Source organism: Pongo abelii, chromosome 23 (assembly GCF_028885655.2).
Source record: "Pongo abelii isolate AG06213 chromosome 23, NHGRI_mPonAbe1-v2.0_pri, whole genome shotgun sequence".
Taxonomy (NCBI): domain Eukaryota; kingdom Metazoa; phylum Chordata; class Mammalia; order Primates; family Hominidae; genus Pongo; species Pongo abelii.
In genome coordinates this window covers 25,837,432-25,860,530 of record NC_085929.1, presented here as the reverse complement: position 1 = coordinate 25,860,530, position 23,099 = coordinate 25,837,432, and the positions used below count along the sequence as shown (strand labels likewise).

Sequence of the window (23,099 nt, the reverse complement as noted above, 5' to 3'; positions counted from 1 at the left end):
AGCCTGGGTCCCTGTAGGATGGCACACGTGTCTCTCTGGACCTTGAAAGCTTGGCAGAAGAGCTTCAGTTGACTTACTCTAATTAGTCCTGACGGAACAAAACCACTATAGGGGGGCATTTCAACCCTGAGACACTTCTATAGCAATTGCACCTGCCCCACCCCACTGCACTGCGTGTGTGACCTCTCTGTGCTGGGCTGGGCAGGGCAGATTGGGTCAACTGGCACAGAATGGGGCTGGACTCTCTGGTCCTCAACTTCTGAGGTGACAGGTGCTGTGGGGTCACCTGGAAGGAAAAAGCTCCTGGGCTGACTCTCCTTCACCAGCTGGGGGCAGCAGAGCTGCAGCCAGGAGCAGTCAGGATTAAGGCTGGGGGCTGCCCAGCTGGGGCAAAGAGGAAGGCGAGCCTGGGGTTCAACAGGTGTCCAAGAATCAGTCTTCAGACTGAAAGTGAAGACAGCTCATCCTATCCCCTCGGGCTGCAGCGACCACGTTCTGAGGGTCAGACTCACACGGTGTCACCCCAGGACACTGACAGAGGCCTGGCACTGTGAAGGCCTCACCTGGGAAATGCAGCTAGAGGAGGCTGGGCCCAGGTGTCAGCTTGGGCAGCTTCCTCAGGAAGGGGATTCCCTGGGAGAAGTCCCGAGGTCGAGGTGCTCTAGGAGGGGCACGGTGTGAGGTGACGGGGTTCCCAGGGCCCGGGTTCTTCACCCAGGATGGCTGCCTGAGCCTCCTGCCACTCTCAGGGCCTTGTCCCTCCCTGTCCAGCAGTGTCCTGGGGAGCTGAGCCCTCTGTCGTGGGCACTTCCAGATACACCCTCCCTATCCTCCCTCTGCCTCTCCTTCCAGCTCCAGGCAGACTCTGACTCAAGGGCAGCTCCTGTGCTCAGGGGAGTCTCAGGTGGGTGGCATGAAGCATTTGGGGCCCTGGTCCCTGCATGGGCATCACCAGCCTCATTGAGGAGACACTCTCCAGGGGGACGGGGATTCTCACCTGCCTCAGGCCACAGCTCTGACCCCGGACCTGTCCATGCTCAGTGACAGGACAATAACCAGGAACCTGGCTGGAGTAACCAGGGACCACCCATCCTCTGGAGCTCGAATGCTGTGCAGAGACCATGACCCTGGGACCCTGGGACCCTGGGACCCTGGGACCCTGGGACCCTGGAACCCTGACAGAATCCATGGGGCTTAAAGGTAGATTCTCAGTTCACTGTGGTTTTCTGCTGCTTTTTGCAAGTTTACATAAAACATTGATGAGAAAAACATAAATAAATAACAGACGAGCTGAGGGTGCCAATTGCTAATCTCTTGTGGCAATGGGGGAATGGTATAGAAGGAGCAGCACCATGGCTGAAATGAGACCAGAGGCCCTGTTGACTCCACAAGGGTGTGTGGTTGCTTAAATGACCCAACTATTCCTACTGAATAATTAGCAAGGGTCCTAATGACACAGCACAGCATTTAGATGAAATGAACAAGAGGGGACTGAGTCTGAGGGACCAGGAGGAGGAAGATGATGGGTCCCTGGTCCACCTGCTGCTGAGTCAGGTGTCAGCATGATCTCTCATCAGGGCCCAGCTCAGCCCCATGGCCAACCTCCTGGAAGGTCCACAGCTCTGCTGAGCCTGGCCCGGGACAGACCCCAGGTCAGCGAGGTTTGGGACAGTGGTCATGAGGTCAATTTCCAGGAAGGTGACTGTGATCACAGGGCTTCAAGGCTGCAGCTGATTTTCTAACCAGAGATCCTGCTTCTTCTTCTTCCTCTTGTCGCCTGTGCTGCCCCCACAGCTTGTTTGAGTGACATCTCTCCAGGAGTCGTCCCAAAGGAAGTAAATTTGCATAAACACCAAACACTGACTACTCCAAAAAGCCTGACAGAGAATAAGAGAGGCCTGGGGAGCCCAGCTGTGCTGTGGGCCCAGGAGGCAGAACTCTGGGTGTCTCACCATGGCCTGGATCCCTCTTCTTCTCCCCCTCCTCACTCTCTGCACAGGTGCTGTCCCCAGGCCCTACTCCAGGCCCTGCTCCAGTCTCATTCCCCACAGATCCCAAGTTGAGCCAGCCCTGAATCCTGAGCAAAGCCCAGACACAGCCTCTGGGTGAGACTACTGGGAATGGGTCATTTGCCTTCAAGCCCCCTCTCTTGTTCTTCCTTGCAGGCTCTGAGGCCTCCTATGAGCTGACACAGCCACACTCGGTGTCTGTGTCCCCAGGACAGATGGCCAGGATCACCTGCTCTGGAGAAGAATTGCCAGAAAATTATGCTTATTGGTACCAGCAGAAGCCAGGCCAGTCCCCTGTGCTGGTGATATATAAAGACAGCGAGAGGCCCTCAGGGATCCCTGAGCGATTCTCTGGCTCCAGCTCAGGGACAACGGTCACATTGACCATCAGTGGAGTCCAGGCAGAAGACGAGGCTGACTATTACTGTCAATCAGCAGACAGCAGTGGTACTTATCCCACAGTGACACAAGCAGACAGGGAAGTGAGACATAAACCCCTCCCCCTCTATTTCATCCTCTTCCTCTTGCCCCAGGAGGACTGTGGACAAAGCCATGAGCAGGCTTGGCCAAATTCACCCAAATCTGAACCCCCAGGCTGCCCTTCCCTCCAGACCTCCAGGCAGGCGCTGCAGAGGAATCAGTCTTGAGTGGATTTGTGCCTGGCAGGCCAGGCTGTCCTGTGTTTCTTTGCCTGGGGTTTGAGTTGTTGATGGAGGGTCTGACTGGAAAGACAGACACATGGAGACATCCATGCAGGCATGTCCAGAGGGATGTGGGGAACTCTCAGGTATCAGTTCAATACAGTCATTGTTGTATCCTCTGGGAAAGCATTCCTCCAGTGTGCCTAAGGCCTCTAGACCCACAGAGCCTGAGATCAGGAGGAGAGGATGTTAAATATTTGCTAATGGATCACTAAAGACATTTTTGAGTGGAGCCACTACAATTTACTCCTTGATTCTGAACTCATGGATCCTCACTGTGGGAGAAACAGCACCATATATTGGACACTGATGCACAGCACATGCACCATCCTGGAAGACATTGCCCAGCCCTACACATACTTGCCACTTGCCTGATTCAGTAACAGAGTCTTCAAGTTGTCATTAAACCATTCATATAAGCCACATGCCTCAGAATGTTGGGGACAATAGTAAGACTCTTGAATGCCAAGAGAAAAGGCCCACAGCCCTTTATTTGCTGTGAAATGAGTTCCCTGGTCAGAACCTCCTGTGGAATACCATCATGATGCGTGTATCATTCTGTAATCCAGAGATAACAGTTTTGGCAGAAGCACTGCAGTCAATGAAAGCAAATCCTCTGTAGAGTAAATGTCAATTCTAGTAAGAAAAAGAGCTGTCTCTCCCATGATGGAAGAGCTCTAATGAAATTAATATCAAGAAGGCCCCTGGCTATTTTCCACAGAGAAGGTCATCCTATAGGGATCTCTGCATTGGTCTCTGCTGTTGACAGATGGTCACTCAGCAGTGGCTTCAGCCAGGCCAGCGCCAGTTAGTGAAAAAAAGAAGTTAAACAAGAACTTATAATAATTCTTCCCTATTAAGTCTACAGGAATAACTTAATCATGTTTACAAGGGTATAACACAGAGCCCGATATGCCCCAGGAGCTCACGAGTTGGCAGCAATTATTCCTGACAATGCTCATGAAAATTGGACATGGGATGGAAAAAACGCAGTGCAAGTGGGTTTCAGAGGGTTTCGGTGGAGAGGGACTTTAATGATTTAAAATGAAGGCCTAGGAGCGGAGGCGAGCATCCCTGGGGCTTTTTCCTGCCAACTCTCACAATGCCTCAGAAACTGTTTCAAGGAGAAGTCAGCCAGAGAGCAAAGGGTGGAGTTTGCAGAATCAAATATTGCAACTGCATGCATGAGGAACGTGGAGTTAGGGGATGGGAAGATGCAGCTGAGCTCATTTGATGGAGTGTTTAAGGTTTTCTGGGCCTGGAGTCCTAGGCCATCCTGCTATGACTAGAGCCTCATTCCTCGGTTGACAGCCCAGACCAGGAGACTGACCTGTAAGTCTGGTTAGAGACCCCATCAGGGGCCCCAGAGGGAGCAGGTGTGGGAGGGAGGGGTCTAAGGTCACAGGATACACTGTTTCCTGTCTGGAGGGTTGGGACAGGATCCTGGAGAGGAAATTCAGACAGTTTAGGAGAAGAAAACATAGGACAGAAAGGTCCATTCCCAGGTGATTGTGATGATAGAGACAAAAGCGTCTGCAAGGAGCCCAGCCCTGCAGGAGGTTCCCTGAAAATAGGGGCATTGTTTTATGTTATTTTTTCAGGACTGCCATAAAGAAGTGGCAGAGCGTGGATGGCTCACAGAACAGAAATTTAAGCTCTCACTAAGCTGGAGGTGATGTTACATCAAGGTGTCGGCAGGGTTGGTTTGTTCTATGGCTGAGGGAGGATCTGTTCATGCCTCTCTCTGGCTTCTTGTGGTTTGGAGTTATTTGCTGTTCCCTGGCATGTAGGTAAATCACCCCAATCCCTGTCTCCATGTTCACGTGGCATTTTCCTCATCCGGCATGCCTGTCTCCAGGTTTCCCCTTATTATAATATCACCAGTCCTGTTTGATTGGGGCCAACCCTACTCCAGTATAACCACACGTTAACTAGTCACAAATGCAAACACCCTATTTCCATACAAGGTCCCATTGTAAAGTCCTGGTGATTGGGACCATCCCATATGAATTTCAGGGGTCACACAATTCAAATTCCCAACAGCGTCTGTCACATGGCTTGAGCTTCTGAACTCTGGGGCTCTGAAGATTGGACTTGCACCACCAAGCTCTGAGGTGGGGCATTAACTGACAGCCTAGGAGGACTCCTGGCCCTCTGCAAAACACTTGATCTCTTGTGCATCCTGAGGGGCAGGTTTTCATGCTATCCTTGTCGCCCTTTTTATGTTGACACAGGGGACTTCATTCTCTGCTTTTGAATGAACAGACCCAGGATTGACTTTCAAGCTCTCAGTCTGACAAGTCAGTTTCTCTGAGACTCCCTGGGATTCCAGCAGTGAGGCTGATCATTATCACTCTCCCACACATCCCAAGTGATGAGGAAGTAAGACCCAAATCCTCCTGAGCTTCCTGACTTGTGACCTGACACCAGGTCTGTTGTCACTTTCCTGGAAGGTGACATCTCTTCTGCGCAAAGCTGAAGAAGTGTGGCTTTTGAAAGGTCTCCCTCACCCACCCCATTATCCCAAGCAGGTGCCCAAGCTGGGTTCAGAGGAACCAAACCTGGGTGACTGGATAATTATATGAATCATCAGCTGTCAGTATTCCCTGAAAGTCCAGCACTCATCCATGCTCTCTGAGCATCCCCAGAGTGAGCAAGGCTCTAATGTGAATAAGAATTGCTTTCACGGGCTCCTGGCCAGGCTGAAAGTGATGAAAGAACGTCCTTTCTTCAGTGCTTGGAGCTCATTGCAGCTACCTCCCTGACAAGGTCTCCCCGGGACACTAAGCTTGTCTCCTCCAACCATAGTTCCCAGTTATCCTGAGCCCAGCTCTGTGCTGCTGTTATCCTGAGCCCAGCTCAGCCCAGCTCAGTTATCCTGAGCCCAGCTCTGTGGCCTTTGCAGCCTAAGAGCCCATTTGACTCCACTTGTGTTCATGGCCTGACCTGGAGAAAAGAGTAGGAGGTTGCCCTGCTCTCTGTCCCCAGAGCCTCTTCCCTTCAGTTGCAGCAGCCAAGCCCTAATGTCTGTTCATCTGTGCCTGCCCATCTGGGGCTCCATGCTGCCCACTGGAAATGGCCATAGGTCAAAAACTAATTGCCAATCTTGAGCAGATTGTCCTGACTGTTTCTGCAGAACTGGACATCTCCTCCCAGCACCAGGAAGTCTCAAGCAAGGTAGGTGTAGGAAGGCAAGCAGGAGTGTAACATACATCACAGAGTTTGGACAAGACAAAGTGGTTTTGCTGTAGTTCTGCTGAGACACGACCTGGTGATGTCTCTCAAAACTCATTCAGGTGCCTGCAACAGAAAGCCCACAGAACAGGACAGCAGGATGAAGGCTGTGCTCCCTTTTTACCTGTGCACAAAACAGTGCCATATGTATGCATGTGTGTAAATGCATATGCCTGTGTGCGAGTGTGTGTACATGTGTGTAAATGCATATGCCTGTGTGTGAGTGTGTGTGCACGTGTGTAAATGCATATGCCTGTGTGCGAGTGTGTGTACATGTGTGTAAATGCATATGCCTGTGTGCGAGTGTGTGTACATGTGTGTAAATGCATATGCCTGTGTGTGTGCACGTGTGTAAATGCATGTGCCTGTGTGTGAGTGTGTGTACATGTGTGTAAATGCATATACCGGTGTGCGAGTGTGTGTGCATGTGTGTAAATGCATATGCCTGTGTGTGAGTGTGTTTGCATGTGTGTAAATGCATATGCCTGTGTGTGAGTGTGTGTGCACGTGTGTAAATGCATATGCCTGTGTGCGAGTGTGTGTACATGTGTGTAAATGCATATGCCTGTGTGCGAGTGTGTGTACATGTGTGTAAATGCATATGCCTGTGTGTGTGCACGTGTGTAAATGCATGTGCCTGTGTGCGAGTGTGTGTACATGTGTGTAAATGCATATGCCTGTGTGCGAGTGTGTGTGCATGTGTGTAAATGCATATGCCTGTGTGTGAGTGTGTTTGCATGTGTGTAAATGCATATGCCTGTGTGTGAGTGTGTGTGCATGTGTGTAAATGCATATGCCTGTGTGTGAGTGTGTGTGCACGTGTGCACGTGTGCACATGTGCATGCTGGTGTTGACAAGGAGTGCCTCAAGTATCAAAAGTCCCAAATTCAAAACTTTTCTGTTTTCCTCACTTACCTCCTTCTTCGGATGTGCTTCTGGGTTAAATGAGTTCTTGTGGGCAGGGCCCACAAACAGGCAAGGCACAGGCCATATCAATGCTGAGTAAGGGTCATTAACTATTGTTATGCTCATATAGAACCTTGTTCAGGGTGGGCCACAAGTACACCCCTGTCTGGTCCTGATAGAGCAGAAGGGGGACTGAGGCACAACAGTGGCCAGGTCCCTGGCAACATGGAGACACCTTCCCACCCCTGTGAGCTTCACAGACAACCCTGGGTATGGGATACCGGCCTTCCTTTAAGATTGTTCAAATAATCACTCCCCTGTGAGATATGAGAAGAATAATCCCACATGAACCAAACCTGTGAATCCCACACTGAAGCCTCCAAGGTCTCTCCAGTCCAGTGTGATGAAGTGAGCATTTTCGTGGGGACCTTTGAGAGTATGGAGAAGGCCGGAGGAAAACAGGCTCAGCTACGGGTTCCAGAGACAAAGCTCTGGCACATCTCTCTGTGGCCTGTGCCCCTCACCTGTCACCTTTCCTCACTCTGCACAGATGCTGCCCCCAGGATAAGTCCCCACAGGACCCTAAGCCCAGGTGATGCTTCAGGAGATGGGTCCCTGAAAATGAGCCCAAAAGTCTCCTCAATCCGCAGGCTCTGTGGTCCCCTAAAGACTCAGCTGCCCCCAGGAGAGGGGGCCATGAGACAGCTGTCCACCACCTTCTCAGGAGAGAGTGGAGCAGGCAACAGTGCAGAGAGAACCAGCAGGAGCCAAGCCAGGTCCTGCACCCAAAGGAGCCCTCAGTCCCCACAGATTCTCCAGCTCTAACCTGGGGAACAGCCGCCACCTTCTGCAGGCTGAAGTGAGCTTCTCAGGATGGCCAGACCATGACGGGGGATGGCAGTGTGCCCATGGGGCACATCTCTGCTGCCTGCCTGGCCCTCATGCCACTTCCTCCCTACCCTGGTCAAGCTCTGCCCCAAAGGGCCCAAGTTCAGAACTGAGGACACGTGTGTCAACTCCTGGACTTGCCACCACTGCTCTCTCTTCTCCTCAGCCACTTAGTCTCTTGGGACCTCAATATCGCTTCCTGTGAATTGGGGAGGCTTATATTGAACTTAAAAATCTTTTTTCTTAATTTAAAATTACATGACAGGAAAGCAACAAAAGCCATATTAATTAAAGTCTGATGAGGGGGTATCATTGAATGGGCTCTAATGGGCCTCAGACATGGAATCTCTCATCATTCCCCTGCAGGAATCCCAAGAAAGGTGGTCAGAAAGAGCTGGTTTTCTGTACGGTGGGAACAACGGTCCCCAGCTGAGAATAAGCAGGAGAATCCCAGCTTTATCAGGAAGACAGACTAGGCTAGTGTAGAAATCCTCCCGGCACAAACTCTGAGAGGTGTGGAATGAAACACACATAAACATGAAATTAATCATACCAACGATGGTCATGTTACTTCACAACTAAGCTGCAGTGCTGGAAACATGGGGTGATCACAGTGAGTCATAGCTGCTCTTATTAGGTGGGAGGTGCACCGGTTTGCCTCCTAAGTGTATAGGAAGTCTGAATCGTTGAAGAATGGCATACGTATCTCTCCGGACTTTGAAAGCTTTGCAGAAGAGCTTCGGTTGCTTCACTCTAATTAGTCCTGACAGAACCAAAGCACTGGTGCAGGACAATTCAAACCTGGGACACCATTATGGCAATTCCACCTGCTCCACCTCCCTGCAAGTGCATGTGACTTCTCTGTGCCGAGCAGGGCAGATGGGGTCACACTGGCTCAGAATGAAGCTGGACTCCCTGGTCCACAGCCTCTGAGGTGACAGGTGCTACACGTCACCTGGAGGGAAGCTGCTGGTATGAGTCACATCTACCAGCAGGGGGTAGCAGAGCAGCATCCAAGAGCAGCCAGGAGACAGGCTGGGGCTGCCCAGGTGGAGCCTAAGAGGGAGGCCAGACTGGGATTCAACAGATGTCCGAGAGTCAGTCCTCAGACTGGAAGTCAGGACAGTGCATCATACCCCCTCAGGCTGCAGTATCCATGTTCTGAGAGTCAAGCACACAAAGCATCACCCCTGGACACTGGTAGGAGACCAGGTATAGTTAAGATTTTGCCTGGGAAATGCAGCTGGAGGAGTCTGGGCCCAGGGGTCAGCCTGGGCAGCTCCCACAAGATGGAATCCCTGGGAGATGCCCAGAGGTCGAGGTGCTCTAGGAGGAGGCAAAGTTTGAGGGGATGGGGCTCCTAAGTCCCAAGTCCTTCACCCAGGATGGCAGCCTGACCCTCCTGCCACTCTCAGGGCCTCGTCCCTCCCTGTCCAGCAGTGTACTGGGGAGCTGAACCCTCTGTCCTGGGCACTTCCAGAGACACTCGGCCCCTCCTGCTTCTGCTTTTCCTTCCAGCTCCAGGTGGACCCTGACTCAGGGGGCAGCTCCTGTGCTCAGGGGAGTCTCGGGTGGGTGGGGTGGGGCATTTGGGGCTCTGGTCCCTGCATGGGCATCCCCAGCCTCCTTGAGGAGACGCTCTCCAGAGGGAAGGGGATTCTCACCTGCCTCAGGCCACAGTTCTGACCACGGGGCTGTCCTTTGATCAGTGGCAGGATCTGCATGGCTGGAGGGACTACTGACCACATGCTCTCTGGAGCTCATGTCTTGTGTGGAGACCATGACCTGGGGACCCTCAGAGAGACCATGGGGCCTAAAGTTAGATTTTCAGTCCAGTGTGATTATCTGGTTCTTTTCGCAAGTTTACATAAAACGTTGATGAGAACAAGTGAATAAATATAGGAAGAGCTGAGGATGGCAATAGCTGGTCTACTGTGGGGTTGGGGGATACCATGGAAAGAGCAGCATCACATGTCAAATGAGACTAGAGATTGTGATGCATCTGAAATACGTGTGGTTGCTCAAATGACAAAACTCTTCCAATTGCAATGATTAATAAGTGTCCTAAAGACACAGTACATCATGTACATAAAATTACCAGGATGGGGCCAAGTGATTCTGGGGTATCCGGAGAGGAGATGAAAGAGGAGAAAGATGATGCGTCTTTGGTGTACTTGCTGCTGAGTCAGGCGTCATCAATGATTTCTCAGCAGGGCCCAGCTTAGCCCCAGGCCAGGCTCCTGGAAGGTCCATAGTCCTGCTCAATGCAGCCAAGGACAGACCACATGACACAGAGGTTTGAGACAGGGACCACGTTGTCAATCCTCAAGACAGTGACTGTGATCACAGGCCTTGGAAGCCAAGGCTGATTTTCTGACTAGAGAAGCAGATGAAGGAAGCTGGGGACTCACCCCTTCATTTTAAGTTTCTCGTGCTGCCCCCAGAGCTGGCTTGAGGGATATCCCGCCGTGAGGAGTCCCAGAGAAGTAAATTTGCATAAACACCAAGGATGCACTGCCCCAGTGGGCCTGAGAGGAAATAAGAGCAGTCTGGGAAGCCCAGCTGTGCTGCGGGCTCAGGAGGCAGAGCTGTGGGTGTCTCACCATGGCCTGGGCCACATTCCTGCTCCCGCTCCTCAACCTCTACACAGGTGCTGCCCCCAGGCCCTGCCCCAGGCTCAGCCCTCCTAAGCCCCTGGGCTGGTCCTGCCCTGAACCTTGAGCTCAGCCCAGGCATAGCCTCAGGGTGACACCACTGGAATTGGTTTGTTATCTTCAAGCCCCTTCTCTTTTCCTCTTGCAGGCTCTGTTGACTCCTATGAGCTGACACAGCCACCCTAGGTGTCAGTGTCCCCAGGACAGACAGCCAGGATCACCTGCTCTGGAGATGTACTGGGGGAAAATTATGCTGACTGGTACCAGCAGAAGCCAGGCCAGGCCCCTGTGTTGGTTATATACAAAGATAGTGAGCGGCCCCCTGGAATCCCTGAGCGATTCTCTGGGTCCACCTCAGGGAACACGACCACCCTGACCATCAGCAGCGTCCTGACCGAAGACAAGGCTGACTATTACTGTTTGTCTGGGGATGAGGACAATCCCACAGTGACACAGGCAGATGAGGAAGTGAGACACAAACTCCTTTTTCGTCTGTGTCATGTTCTTTCCCCAGCACCAGGAAGACTGTGGACCAAGCAATGAGCAGGTCTGGCCAAGTTCTACTGGATCTGAGACCTCCAGGCCATCCTTTTGTCCAGCTGTCCCGGCTGGCTTTGCAGAGAGTGGAGCAGGAGTGGATTTAAGGCTGCTATAATCAGAATTTATGGTGTTTTTGGGCCTCATGAGTGACTTGGGGAAATAAGAACTGGACGGAAGATGAGAGAGATGTAGAGAACCATCACTTGGCCTTAGATTTCCATACGATGGTGATTGGGTCACTCCTTCTTCAAAATATCCTACATCAGTCCCAAAAAATACCCACCTCAGCTCAACACCTGAGCTTCCAGGCTTCCATGGAAGCCTGGGATTTTGAACAGGAAAAGCCAAGGAGGGGACACTGTGGCATCTGCCTCAATACCCTTTTCTGAGCTCACCCACCCTCAACTGCTGGGAGCTTCTAGGAACTCAGAGCTGTGCCCTCACTGGGAAGTGCTATTAGTTCCAGAAAACTTCCTTCCTCATATTTAGGCCCAGTTTTGAGAGTTTTGGTTTGATGACTGCCTGAGCCAAGATCCCAAGGCCTTGCCCTAATAGAGGATGACACTGAAAGGCCTTCCAGATCCAGACATCTCAGTATGGATGCCTGAGGCCTCAGTTGCAACCTTATTGTGGGTCAGGGTCTCCTTCTGGTGGGCGATGCCTCCCTCACTCCTTCTAGATCCTCTGTGCATGCACATCTTTATCTCGGAGTCTACTTCCAGGGAACCCAAACTAAGATGGCCAGCTGTCATCAAAATAAACTACCATAGACCTGAGGTGGAAACACCAGCGAATTTCCCAAATTTCCACTGTGAGCATCCAAATGCCCATTTATATCTGAGTGTTCCTTGTATTCTTATAAAATGAAAATGGAGCCTGACATACCAGGTTCTTGGAGTCCTGAAGGAGAGGTGGAGACAGATCCTCCTGCAAGGAATCCACCAAAAGGGGAGCAGCCTCACCCCATGCAGGGGCCGGAGATGCTCCCATAGGGACAGCTGTAGCATGGACGCTACCAACCTCCACCCTGCACATCCTGCACAAGCACTCTTTCGCCCCGCCTTCAGCTTATCAAAGTTGACACTTACGAAGCCAGCACAGCTCACCCTTGTCAATCGGACTCCTTCAAACCTCCATCAACCACACAATCTCAACGTAAAGAATCTCCCCAACATAATAATAGTAACAGTAGCTATGAAAATGACTATAAAATATCTCATAAATAATTTTAGATTGTGTGCTTGTGGAAATATTATTTTTCACACTTTGGGTTAAATAAAATATATTATTGAAACTAGTTTACCTTTTTATTTTTTATGTCTAGGATGGTGACTAGACAGTAGGATTCACATAAGACTCACATCATGTGATTGTACAATGCTGGTCTCGTCTTACCCCTTGAGGCGACAGGTGCTTTGGAGTAACCTGCTTCAGCAAGCCCCATCTCCACCCGTAGGACATATGTGTGAAGCAAGGGAGAGGCACTGGTGGAAGAGAAATGAGAACACAGATGTGGACCAGCTGTTTATGCAGGTGACTGAGTCCTGGAGCCCTGGCCCTGCTCTAACCTAGATGTGTCAAATCCGTCTCACCAGAGACCACTGCTGGCCTGCCTTAGCTCACAACTGGGGGGATCTGGCAGTTCATGAAACATGGTCGCTTGATGTCCAGTGTTATCCTGTCTCTCAGGGTCCAGTAAGACAAAAGGAGCTGCTTTTAGAACGGGAAGTAATACTCTACTGCACATGACATGGACTTCTTCCAAAACCCAGGAGTCTACATTGGGATTCTCCAGTGGGGTTTGCCACGTGCAGGAGGTTTCAGTTCCCACAGCAGAGTCAGCTGGATTCTCTGGACCCAACAGCAGGACACTTACAACCCTGCCTGCACCTGCTGCAGAGCCTCAATGCTCTGGGCCTGGAAAACAATGGGTGATATTTATGGCTCCTGATATACGGGTTGGAGCCACATCCCCAAGTGTAAAATATGCTACTCCTAGACCTTTATAGACCTTGTGTCTCTTTCTTTCTGGGGGAAATTGAAGGGTATAATAACAAGTTCTTTAATTCATAGGAGAGTCTCAGCTGCTCCAGACAACTAAACTCCCAATTTCAGCTAATAAGGAAGAGGAAACAGTTAATTTCCCACTCTCAAAAGTGCATGGATCTCACAAAAGCTTCCAGTAGGCCATGCCCATCATGTATATGTGATTCAGCTATGATATCCAGATGGTCTGTACCCTCATGATGATATCATGATAGAGATAAGAGAGCTAATGAAGCTGGGCAGAAAAAGTGTGAATGTATACTGTCGTCCATTCCACGTGACTGCACACTGATTCTGATCCTATTCTCTGAGAGAAATAGACAAGACCTCAGTATCTGCTTCAGTGATGTAACTGTGCACCCGCAGCCATAGCATTCTGTTCCAGGAGATCCCCATCTGGCACAGATATTGCTAATGCCACTATTGCCTATCTGGGTCTGTACAAATCCAAATTCATTCTCCAGGATCATTCAACTATTGTAGAGATCAGTCCAGTAAACTGAAAACAAAGACCCCAGAAGTAATCACACATACTGCAGGAGAGGAGAAAGCTGTCTCAGAGGGCACAGTCCTTTGAAATTCCTCTGCTACTTGGGAAAAAACAGCCCAGAAAAGGCCCCAGGGGCTGCGTCTCATCTGGGTTCCTGGATGAGGCACACCCCCTACTGCACTGAGTTTCCACAGAAGCTGGGGATGAAGTGCAAACACCATCTTTGGTTCATCCTTGGGATTTTCTTTTTATCACACACTCGTCATTTTGTCCACAATGTCCAAAGTTTCTAAAGTGCTGTCTAATAGACACAGAGGTTCTGTGTGTGCTGAACGAAAAGCTCTGGGGTTGGATAGTGGTGATGTTTGCACAACATTTTTACTGTACTTACTGCCGCTTAATTACACACTTAAAAATGATTAAAAGGATGAAACATTTTGTTATGTGTATTTTACCATAATAAAAATACTGCATGCTCAGGAAGCAAAGTAATTTTGCAATTATACAACGTTAAAAGTGGAAGAATTATATACTAGCACCATTTTCTCTGTTCTGTACGCTACAATTCAACTTCTCTCTCTCTCACTCTTTCTCTAATTAGCAATGATCTTCTGTCTGGTCCAAGGTCACACATTTCCAGTCTTCCAGGAATGTCTATTGAATCTGTTAATTTGTTGCCAGGAGGAATACTCAAACTTGTCATGCTCATATTTGAGTGTCAGCTGTCTCCAGCCAGCATTTCTAAGCCAGATCCTTTGTCAAGGCTTTTGAATAATTTTGTGAAAAGTACCCCCCAAGATGACAGTGTTCACTGTTGGCAGCAGGACTGTTTCCACGCAGTAGGGCTATGCTGGGTGTGCGGTGGAGCCGTGCACACTGTGCCCACGGGGCAGATTCTGTGCTGCGGACTCTGATGCCTGTGCTTGGGAGGACCGTGTCCACTGCTGAGTCTACATCTGAATTTGATTCTCAAGAAAAAGGTCATTCATAGCTGCTGGACACTGAGTCACATAGAGGGAAAGAAGGTGGCTGAGGACACCTTATCTCTGATGAGCATAAGGGGATTAGATCTGCTGGTGGAATAGGAAGCTGAAGAAACCTGTGGCTCTAAACATGGAATTTCCAGCCCTCAGTCTCTGCTGTCCATGCCCCTGTCATCTGTACATTCCTGGAAGATGTGGACCACGGGGGTTAGAGGTGAAGGGGATTGGGAAGCTTTCATATTCTCTGTCACCATCTCCCTTGCTTATCTAACACACTCTTAGACACCTACTTTATTAGATCTTCTGCTCTACAAACATGCCTGACCTCTAAATTAGAGATTTTTCAAAGTGCAGACGGATGCAGGAACTCGTCCATCTGCAGACTTTCCACCACTTGAAGCAGTGAACACGTCTGTGCAAGGCTCAGAATTTCAAGTGACAGGATTTTGGGATTTCAAAGAAAACTAAATCTTTGAAGAGGGAAGGTTCACACATTTCCCTGCCGCTTGGGCCTCAGTGAGGACTGACTCACCCAGTCTCAGGCTCCTGGAGACCGCCTGGGAGATCTGCACTAGGAAACCCTTTTCAGCACAACCTGGGGCTGGTAAGGGGCGCTTGCTCTGATATTCTGCTGCCTGATAATTTTGCATCCAGAGGAGAATTAGGACCTGTGAGTCCCGGAATTTCAAAGCCCACAGACGAGGTCCCCTCATTCTCCCATGACAGCCTCAGCTCTGCTTTCCCAAAAAAAGAGCATCTTCCCGGCATGAAGAGCCAGGAGCAAAGAGGGAGCTTCTCCCGGGGGCTGAGCAGGGCAGAAGCCGCCTTGGTCAGTGGGAAGGAAACGTGCTCAGCTCACATCTGACCCGGAATGACTCAGTCACAGCTGTGCAGGGTCACCTGCGTGTGAGCATCATCTATGTGTTCCATGAGAAAATACCTTGTGTGGCTCTTGGGTAAAATCATACCATAGGTGACATTTCTGTGCCTATTGCTTCAGCCGATGTTTTTCATGATTCCCTTTAGGACACTGGCATAAGGTAAGCATGTCAGGTGTAGGACGTATTGAACAGGAAAAGCAGAGGCTTCCCATATCAATGCTCATGGCTTGTATTTGGGCCCATACCTCATGGAAATGGGGAAACAGAAAAGAAAATGATACTCTCCTCAAAAAAGCACTGAGAAATACTATGGTATTAATAGATCGACAACTCTTTTATTGAGCTAATGAAATATTAACATACATAGATCATTTTTATAGGGGGATCCCTAATCCTTAAACATTATATTAAAAATTTGTCAGGTTAAAGGATCATTAAAAGGCCTATGTTTGATCGAAACCTGGAGTACTGTACTTTGAGTCTTCTAATCAGCCAATGAGTGCAGGAAGCTGGCTGCTCTCCCAGGCCCTGACTGGTTCCATGTCCAGGTAGAGCAGGGCTCCCCACAGGCAGCTGGAGGAACTGATGAGGGGAAGCTGTTTGCATCAGGGCCTCAAAAATTTGACTCAGGATTTTCCCATGTCCCCTCCCGAAGTCCAGGCGGGTCCCAGGACACTCAGAAGAGCACATCATTATGGGTCTAGGACTTCCCTGGTCCTGCTCTTCTTTCTTCCTTCCCCAGTGGCCTTAAGATTGTTACTCCCTCTCACAGGCCCTTCCTTTCCTTGTCAATTACACTCCCTGAATTCTCTGGTCCTGGTCAGGAAAGCCCTGGAACTTCAGGGAAAGCAGTGCTGGGTGACCCAATGAGGCCCCAGAAAGCTGGCCCAGGACCAGACACACAGGCCGCAGGGTGGGTCCCCACAGGGCTGCCTGGTGGGCATCGGGTAGAGGGGAGTGACCAGGACCAACTCCCCTGAGTGTCCTTAGGGCCAGGTGAACTAGGGAGGGACTGGGACCTGGTCTGGACCCATGCACTGGTTACTGGACTGACCCAGGAATAGGACAGGAAACTCCTCAGAGCAAGGACTGTGTTTTCCTCATGCTGAACTCCTAAAAAGCAGTCTTACCAGGATAGAGTGGGCCAGTGTGAACATATGTTGGGTGAATGAGCTTCTGTCTCTGTTTTATTGCAGGAGTCACTACCAAGCTACGCTGGCCCTGTATTTCTATCCAGAACCAGTCAAAGCCACCCCTGAGTCCTGCAGTTCTCAGTGCCAAGCCCCAGTCCCCCTTCAGGACCACCCATCACCCAGAGAGACAGAGGTGCAGGGAGCCCGAGGAAGAACCTGAAACCTCCACTACTACATGGAGTGTTTGTATTTCCATCAGGAATCTTGAGCACCTTGTGCCGGGTCTTGAGGCAGGAAGGGGCCACACAGAGAAGAAGAAGTTCCTCCCTGAGGTCAGCAGTCCATGAACGAAGGGATCAGGGACTTGAGCAACAGATTCTGAAGCAACACCGGGACCCAGGAGGCCCCTGAGCCTCCAGCCGCCAGTGCAGACTGGCCACCAGGGGGCAGCAGAGAGTAACCTGGCAGAAACACCTCGGGATGGGGTGAGCCTGGGCATCAGGGAGATGCTGACAAGCAGGGAGGGTCAGTGAACATGACCTGAGATCCAGAGGGAAAGAGGTTCTTCTTTTCTTAGAGTATTTGTCCTTGACGCCGATGTTTACATTCTTCTGACTTCCTGGTTCTCAGATCTGACTCTTGGAGATGATCCTTATTTTTCTCACACACATTCAGGCACTTTGCCACTTTGCCTCTTCTCATCGACATGGCCCCCATCTCACTGTCACACATGCCATCCCATCCTGCAGTCACACGTGTCCCACCTCCCTGCCTTTGCTCTGGGAGCCCCTGTCCTGCAGACACAGCAGCTTCTCCGTCCCTGGCCACCCTCAACATCCACTGTCCCTGGTCTTTCCTGACTCTGTCCTGGGGAACCTGCCAATTCATAGTTCTTGATTTCCTTATGAGGCACACAATACTTACTGATTAATCTTTTGTTGACTTAACGTTTTATCCATTGATACATTTTCCCAGCAACTGAAGACAACATAGTTATAATAAACATTCACTTCCAGGGTCTTGGAGTTTGCAGCCCCCTCTCATTTTCTCATGAAGCAAACATTTCCTTCAACTCCTGATCTGTCCCTGGTCCTAACAGCACCCTGGTGGTACTGAGGCACAGCACCTATGACCTGGCACTAGAACTCACAGCCAAAGTAGAAACTTACCGCGTCCCATGGATCTTCCAAAATTCTATGTGCCCTTGGCAACCAAGGATTGCATTCTCCTCTAGCACAGAGGAGCTGTGCCCTGGAGTGGGGCCTGTACCTGTCCAAGGCTTGTGCTGTCCCCTGTGGGAGATGAGAAGGGTCCCCGCATTGGGCTCTTGGGGACCCGTCTTGGACATGAGTGAGGATGAAGAGGGTCCCGGCATTGGGCTCTGGAATGTGACTTAAAATGGACTTAGGCCTGTACCAGACATCTCATGTCTGACAGAAAATATTTACAATCAGGACATTACTAGAGAAGCAGAAAAAAGCTAATCACCTCCCTCCTGAGCCAGGATGGAGTGGAGGAGGGGACTGTGGACCCCAGATAATTCCCGCGTCACCACTGTGACTCTAACAACCTCTTAAATCACAGCCAACATCTATCCCACAGGAAGGACTTTATATCCCCTAGAAAATACAGAGGAAGTCAGCTCTGAGCTTTTCCATGACCAGCCCAGCCAAGGAGCAAGGCTGGGCACAACCTGGGTAAAGATGTGAGCCCAGACCATGGGACCAGTGGGTGAAGGAAAATCGCGTGGGCTGAGGGAGTGGGTAAGCAGGGGCCATCCCTCCTCTCTCTGTTTCCTTTGGGGCTGAGCCCTTCTCTGGAAACCACAGATCTCCTCCAGCAGCAGCCTCTGACTCTGCTGATTTGCATCACGGGCCGCTCTCTCCAGCAAGGGGATAAGAGAGGCCTGGGAGGAACCTGCTCAGTCTAGGCCTAAGGAAGCAGCATTGGTGGTGCCTCAGCCATGGCCTGGACCGTTCTTCTCCTCGGCCTCCTCGCTCACTGCACAGGTGCTCCGCCCAGGGTCTCACCAACCTGCCCAGCCCAAGGGCTCTGGGTCCAGCGTGTCCTTGATTCTGAGCTCAGGAGGGCCCTTCCTGTGCTGGGCAGGATGCTCATGACCCTGTTGCAGGGTGGGAGGCTGGTGGGGCTGAACTCCCCCCAAACTCTGCTCAAAGGCTTGTGAGAGCCTGAGGGACTGCACCTGCCAGGAGAGAGTAGTGAGTTTTCAGTTCAAAGTCTCCATACAACAGGAAAGTCATGGGCCACTGGGGCTGGGGCTGACTGCAGGGGATACCCTGAGTGTTCTCAGACTCTCTGGAGCTTGTCCGGGGCAGCAGGGCAAGGGATTTCATAAGAAGCATCTTTCACCTGCAAGCCAACCTCTGTCTCTTTATTTATTTATTTATTTATTTATTTATTTATTTATTTATTTTTATCTTTGCAGGCTCTGCGACCTCCTATGAGCTGACTCAGCCACCCTCGGTGTCAGTGGCCCCAAGACAGACGGCCAGGATTACCTGTGGGGGAAACAACATTGGAAGTAAAAGTGTGCACTGGTACCAGCAGAAGCCAGGCCAGGCCCCTGTGCTGGTCATCTATGGTGATAGCAACCGGCCCTCAGGGATCTCTGAGCGATTCTCTGGCTCCAACTCTGGGAACACCGCCACCCTGACCATCAGCAGGGTGGAAGCCGGGGATGAGGCCGACTATTACTGTCAGGTGTGGGACAGTAGTAGTGATTATCCCACAGTGACACAGGCAGATGAGGAAGTGAGACAAAAACACCCTCCCAGCCTCAGTGACCCTCTTGCTTCAGCCCCGGGAAGACTGTTGATAAAGCCATGAGTGGATCTAGCCCGGTTCACCTGGATCTGAGCCTTTCAGGCTGCCCTTCCCTCCAGCCCCCTCCAGGAGTCTCTACAGAGCATACATCAGACATACACATGGCCCGGAAGGGCCAGAATCATCTGGTGACTTGGGGCTGTTGTGTGAGTTAGAGAATGAGGGCCTGGGTGGAAAGACAAACAGAGGCAACCTCTGTCCACTGTTCTGCCTCTGGATGGTCATATGGTGGGGACAGGGCCAGTCCTTAAACCAACTGTCTGGATCAGGCCCCAGAATTACTGCCCAGTTCTGCTGAGGTCCTGGGCCTGAGGCTGTGTGGCAGCCTGTGATTCCCAACAGAGCAAACCAGAGGAATGGACACTGTGAACTCTGCCCAGATCCCCTCCTCAATGTGACCCAGCTGGCACTGCTGAGAAGCCCAGCAGCTCAGAGCTGTACCCTCACTGGGAAGTGCTGTTGGTTGCAGAAAGCTTCCTCAAGTTTATGTCCCTTCTCAGAGGGGTTTAATCAACCAAGATCTCAAGTCCTTGCCTCAATTTAAGATGCCACTGAATGAAGGGCCTCCCAGCTCCAGAGCTCCCTCTGTGGAGCCTGAGCCTCAATGTCAACTCCATCATGAGTCAGGGTCTTCTTCTGCCCCGTGTTGCCTCCCTCACTCCCTTCTGAATCTTCTGTGCATGGACATCTCTATTGCAGAGTTGGCTTCCAGAGAACCCCATCTAAGATGGCCAGCTGTCCCCAATATGGGTCATCAGGGACCTGAGGACGCCACTATAAACTGAAAACTCTGGTTTCTGTCCAAATTTTCAGAGTAAATGTTGAAATGCCCAAACTGATGGTTCCTTGAATTTTTATGGAATGAAAAGGGAGACTGACATGCCAGGTGCTCTGGGTTGAGGGAGCGTTGGAGTCAGATCTCCCTGTAGGGAAGCCCGGGGCAGGGAGAGCAGCCTCACCCCTCCCAGGAACCACAGATACACCCGCAGGGTGAGCTGCAGGATGGACGCTGCCCACCTCCACCCTCCACATCCTCTGTAAATGTTGCTCCCTTCTACAACTCCAATCAGATATGTAGATGTGGTGAACTACGTAAAATACGGATCACTCATCGCTTCAAATCCCACTGCAGGACACCCTGGTCAACAAAGAACCCAATCACATCCCTATCAACTACATAGTTTCCAAATTTTCCATCTCCAGAAAAATAACAACAATAGACATGAAAATCGATGTAATTTATCTCATAAATAATTTCATGTTGATAACATGTGAAAATGATAGCATTTTGCTGTACTGAAATAAATAAAATATATTTTATATATTTATCTGAATTTATTTGTCTTATCTTTTCATATTTAATGTGGTGACTAGACACTAGGGGGTCACAGGAGGATCGTGTCATACCGTTATGGCACAGAGCTGGTCCCAACTCTTTCAGGTGACAGGTGCTGTTAAGTAACCTGCTGCAAGCATCTGCATCTCCACCAGACCATGTAAGTGTGAACCCAGGAAGAGGCACTGGAACAATAGAGAGAAGAACCTGCTTATGCGGAAGACAGTGCCCTTGAGCCCTGCTCCTGCTCCATCCTATGTGTGCCACATTCACCTCATGGTGTAATATTTCGTGCCCTGCCTGAGCTCATGACTGAGGGGATATGGGAGGTCTGACTGTGTGGTTACTGGTGTCTCATGTGGTTCTGGATGTAACAAAGCCCTCGTATATAGAAGAGGTTGTTTTCAAAAGGAAATAATTACCTGCTGCACATGACATAGACTTGTTGCTAAATCCATGGGTCTAGAGTAGGATTCTCCTCCAAAGCCTTGCCTTAAGCACAAGGTTTCAGTTCCTATGTCCAGTTCCTCTATTATGGTAGAGTCTGCTAGTTTCTCTGGCCCAATAGCAGGACACTCACACCCCCACCTGCACCTGCTGCACAGCCTTTCTGCTCTTGGCCCCAAAACAATGGGTGACACAGTTCTCAGACCCATGATTTATGGTGTCAGTATTCAGGCCTCAGGGGTCCCTGATGGCTTCTCTGGCTCCAAGTCTGGAAACACAGCCTCCATGACCATCTCTGGCTTCCAGGCTGAGGATGAGTCTGATTATTACTGCAACTCACGTAGGAGAGGTGGCACTTTCCACAGTGGTCCAAGTTCATGGAGAATTGAGACCCAAACTTGCCCTGGGCTCTCGGCCTCTCTCTTGCTCTGAAAATGCTTCCTCATCCTGTGCAAGGGGCTTCTTGCAGCACCGCCTTGAGAATTTCCCCTCTCTCAGCTCCTCTCCTTTCTCACCAGGAAGTCCAAAAGGAAACCTGCTCTGCGGTTTCTCATCCAGGACAGTGACAGCTTCCTGATGCTTGTGTGCTGTGGTCCCTGAATGTGCAACTCTTCCTAGCTCTTCAAATGCAGGCACATAGTGAGAAAAGCTGCCTGACTGGTGCATTCACTGCTGTTTTTAGGGATGTCCTCACCCAAAATGCATCCTCCTCCCACACTGTGAAGAACAATCTGGACAGAAGTCATTACGGGGAGTTTCAAGAAACTGCATCTTATTCAATTGTGTCCACCACGGTCTGGTAAAGATGGCCCTCCTGGATGGACTATTCCTCTGCATGTCTGTCCTGAAGCAGTGACCACTGTGAGAAGATCTGAACATGTTTGTGAGGTATTAAGGACGAGAGGAAGCTGTTGTTTTTGTTATTCTTTTGTTTTCGTTTTTGAAACAAACTTTTGCTCGGTCGCCAGGCTGGAGTGCAGTGGCAGAATCTTGGCTTACTGAAATCTCAGCCTCCCAGGCTCTACCAATGCTCCCCGCCTCAGCCTCCCGAGTAGCTGGGATAACAGATGCCCACCACCATGCCTGGCTAATTTTTGTATATTTAGTAGAGACGGGGTTTCACCATGTTGGTCAGGCTGGTCTTGAACTCCTGATCTCAGGTGATGTACCCACCTTGGCCTCTCAAAGGGGTGGGAATACACACATGAGCCACTGCACCTGGCTGTGTTTTTTTTTTGTTTTTTTTGTTTTTTTGCTCCTCCTCTTTGCCTCAATACCTCAGGTTGCTGAGCTGGGAAGATTTTGCATGACAGGCTCAGTGCTCCCTCAAAATCCTCCTGTCTCACATCGCTGAGGCCCTGTCCTGGAAACTCCCCAAAAGTGGATGGTGTCCCTATAGGTTGGGAGTTTCCAAAATGGCCCCACAGGGAAGAGTTAACCTGAGTCCATTCCTTCTTCCTCATTGACATTCAGCATTTGTAATTTCCATGGGTGTCAATACTTTTGTAGCTGAAATCGTCCTTAATCTACTAAAGGTGAGAATGAATTTAACAAATATTCAGACATTAGTTGCATCCAATATTTAAATCTTATGAGTCAATTGGTAGACATAGCCATTATTATATATAATTTAGGCTTCATAAACTTTTATTAAATAGATTTTATTAAAAACAAAGTAACCATTTTATTATGTGTTTAGACTATATCAACATGTTGTGTACCTGAAATATCCACAAGAAAATATATTTCAAAAACCAATTGTATTTATTGTCTATTGTTGCATAAAAATTGCTCCCTGATAGTTAGCATGGTAAGAGAACACGTGTTTGTAATCTTGTCACTTCGGTGCATCTGGAATTGAGAGCAGCTTAGTTTTGTGGTTCTGGTTCTGGGTTGGTCATGAAGTTGCAGCCAAGCTGTCAGGCCAGGCTGCATTCCGAGGCCAGAGCAGGTGGCCAGGCCCAGCCTGAGGGCCTTCCACTGTCCCTAAGCAGTTTGTCTGATGTG

General features: G+C 50.1%; 1 gene segment (V, D, J or C); it reads left to right on the top strand.

The window, feature by feature from the left end:
• The first annotated feature begins 10,342 nt into the window (after positions 1-10,342).
• Positions 10,343-11,036, top strand: LOC134761229 (immunoglobulin lambda variable 3-22-like). The segment is given in 3 exon segments: positions 10,343-10,388; positions 10,541-10,860; positions 10,992-11,036. Coding segments are annotated over 3 exon segments (411 nt in total).
• Positions 11,037-23,099: the final 12,063 nt, after the last annotated feature.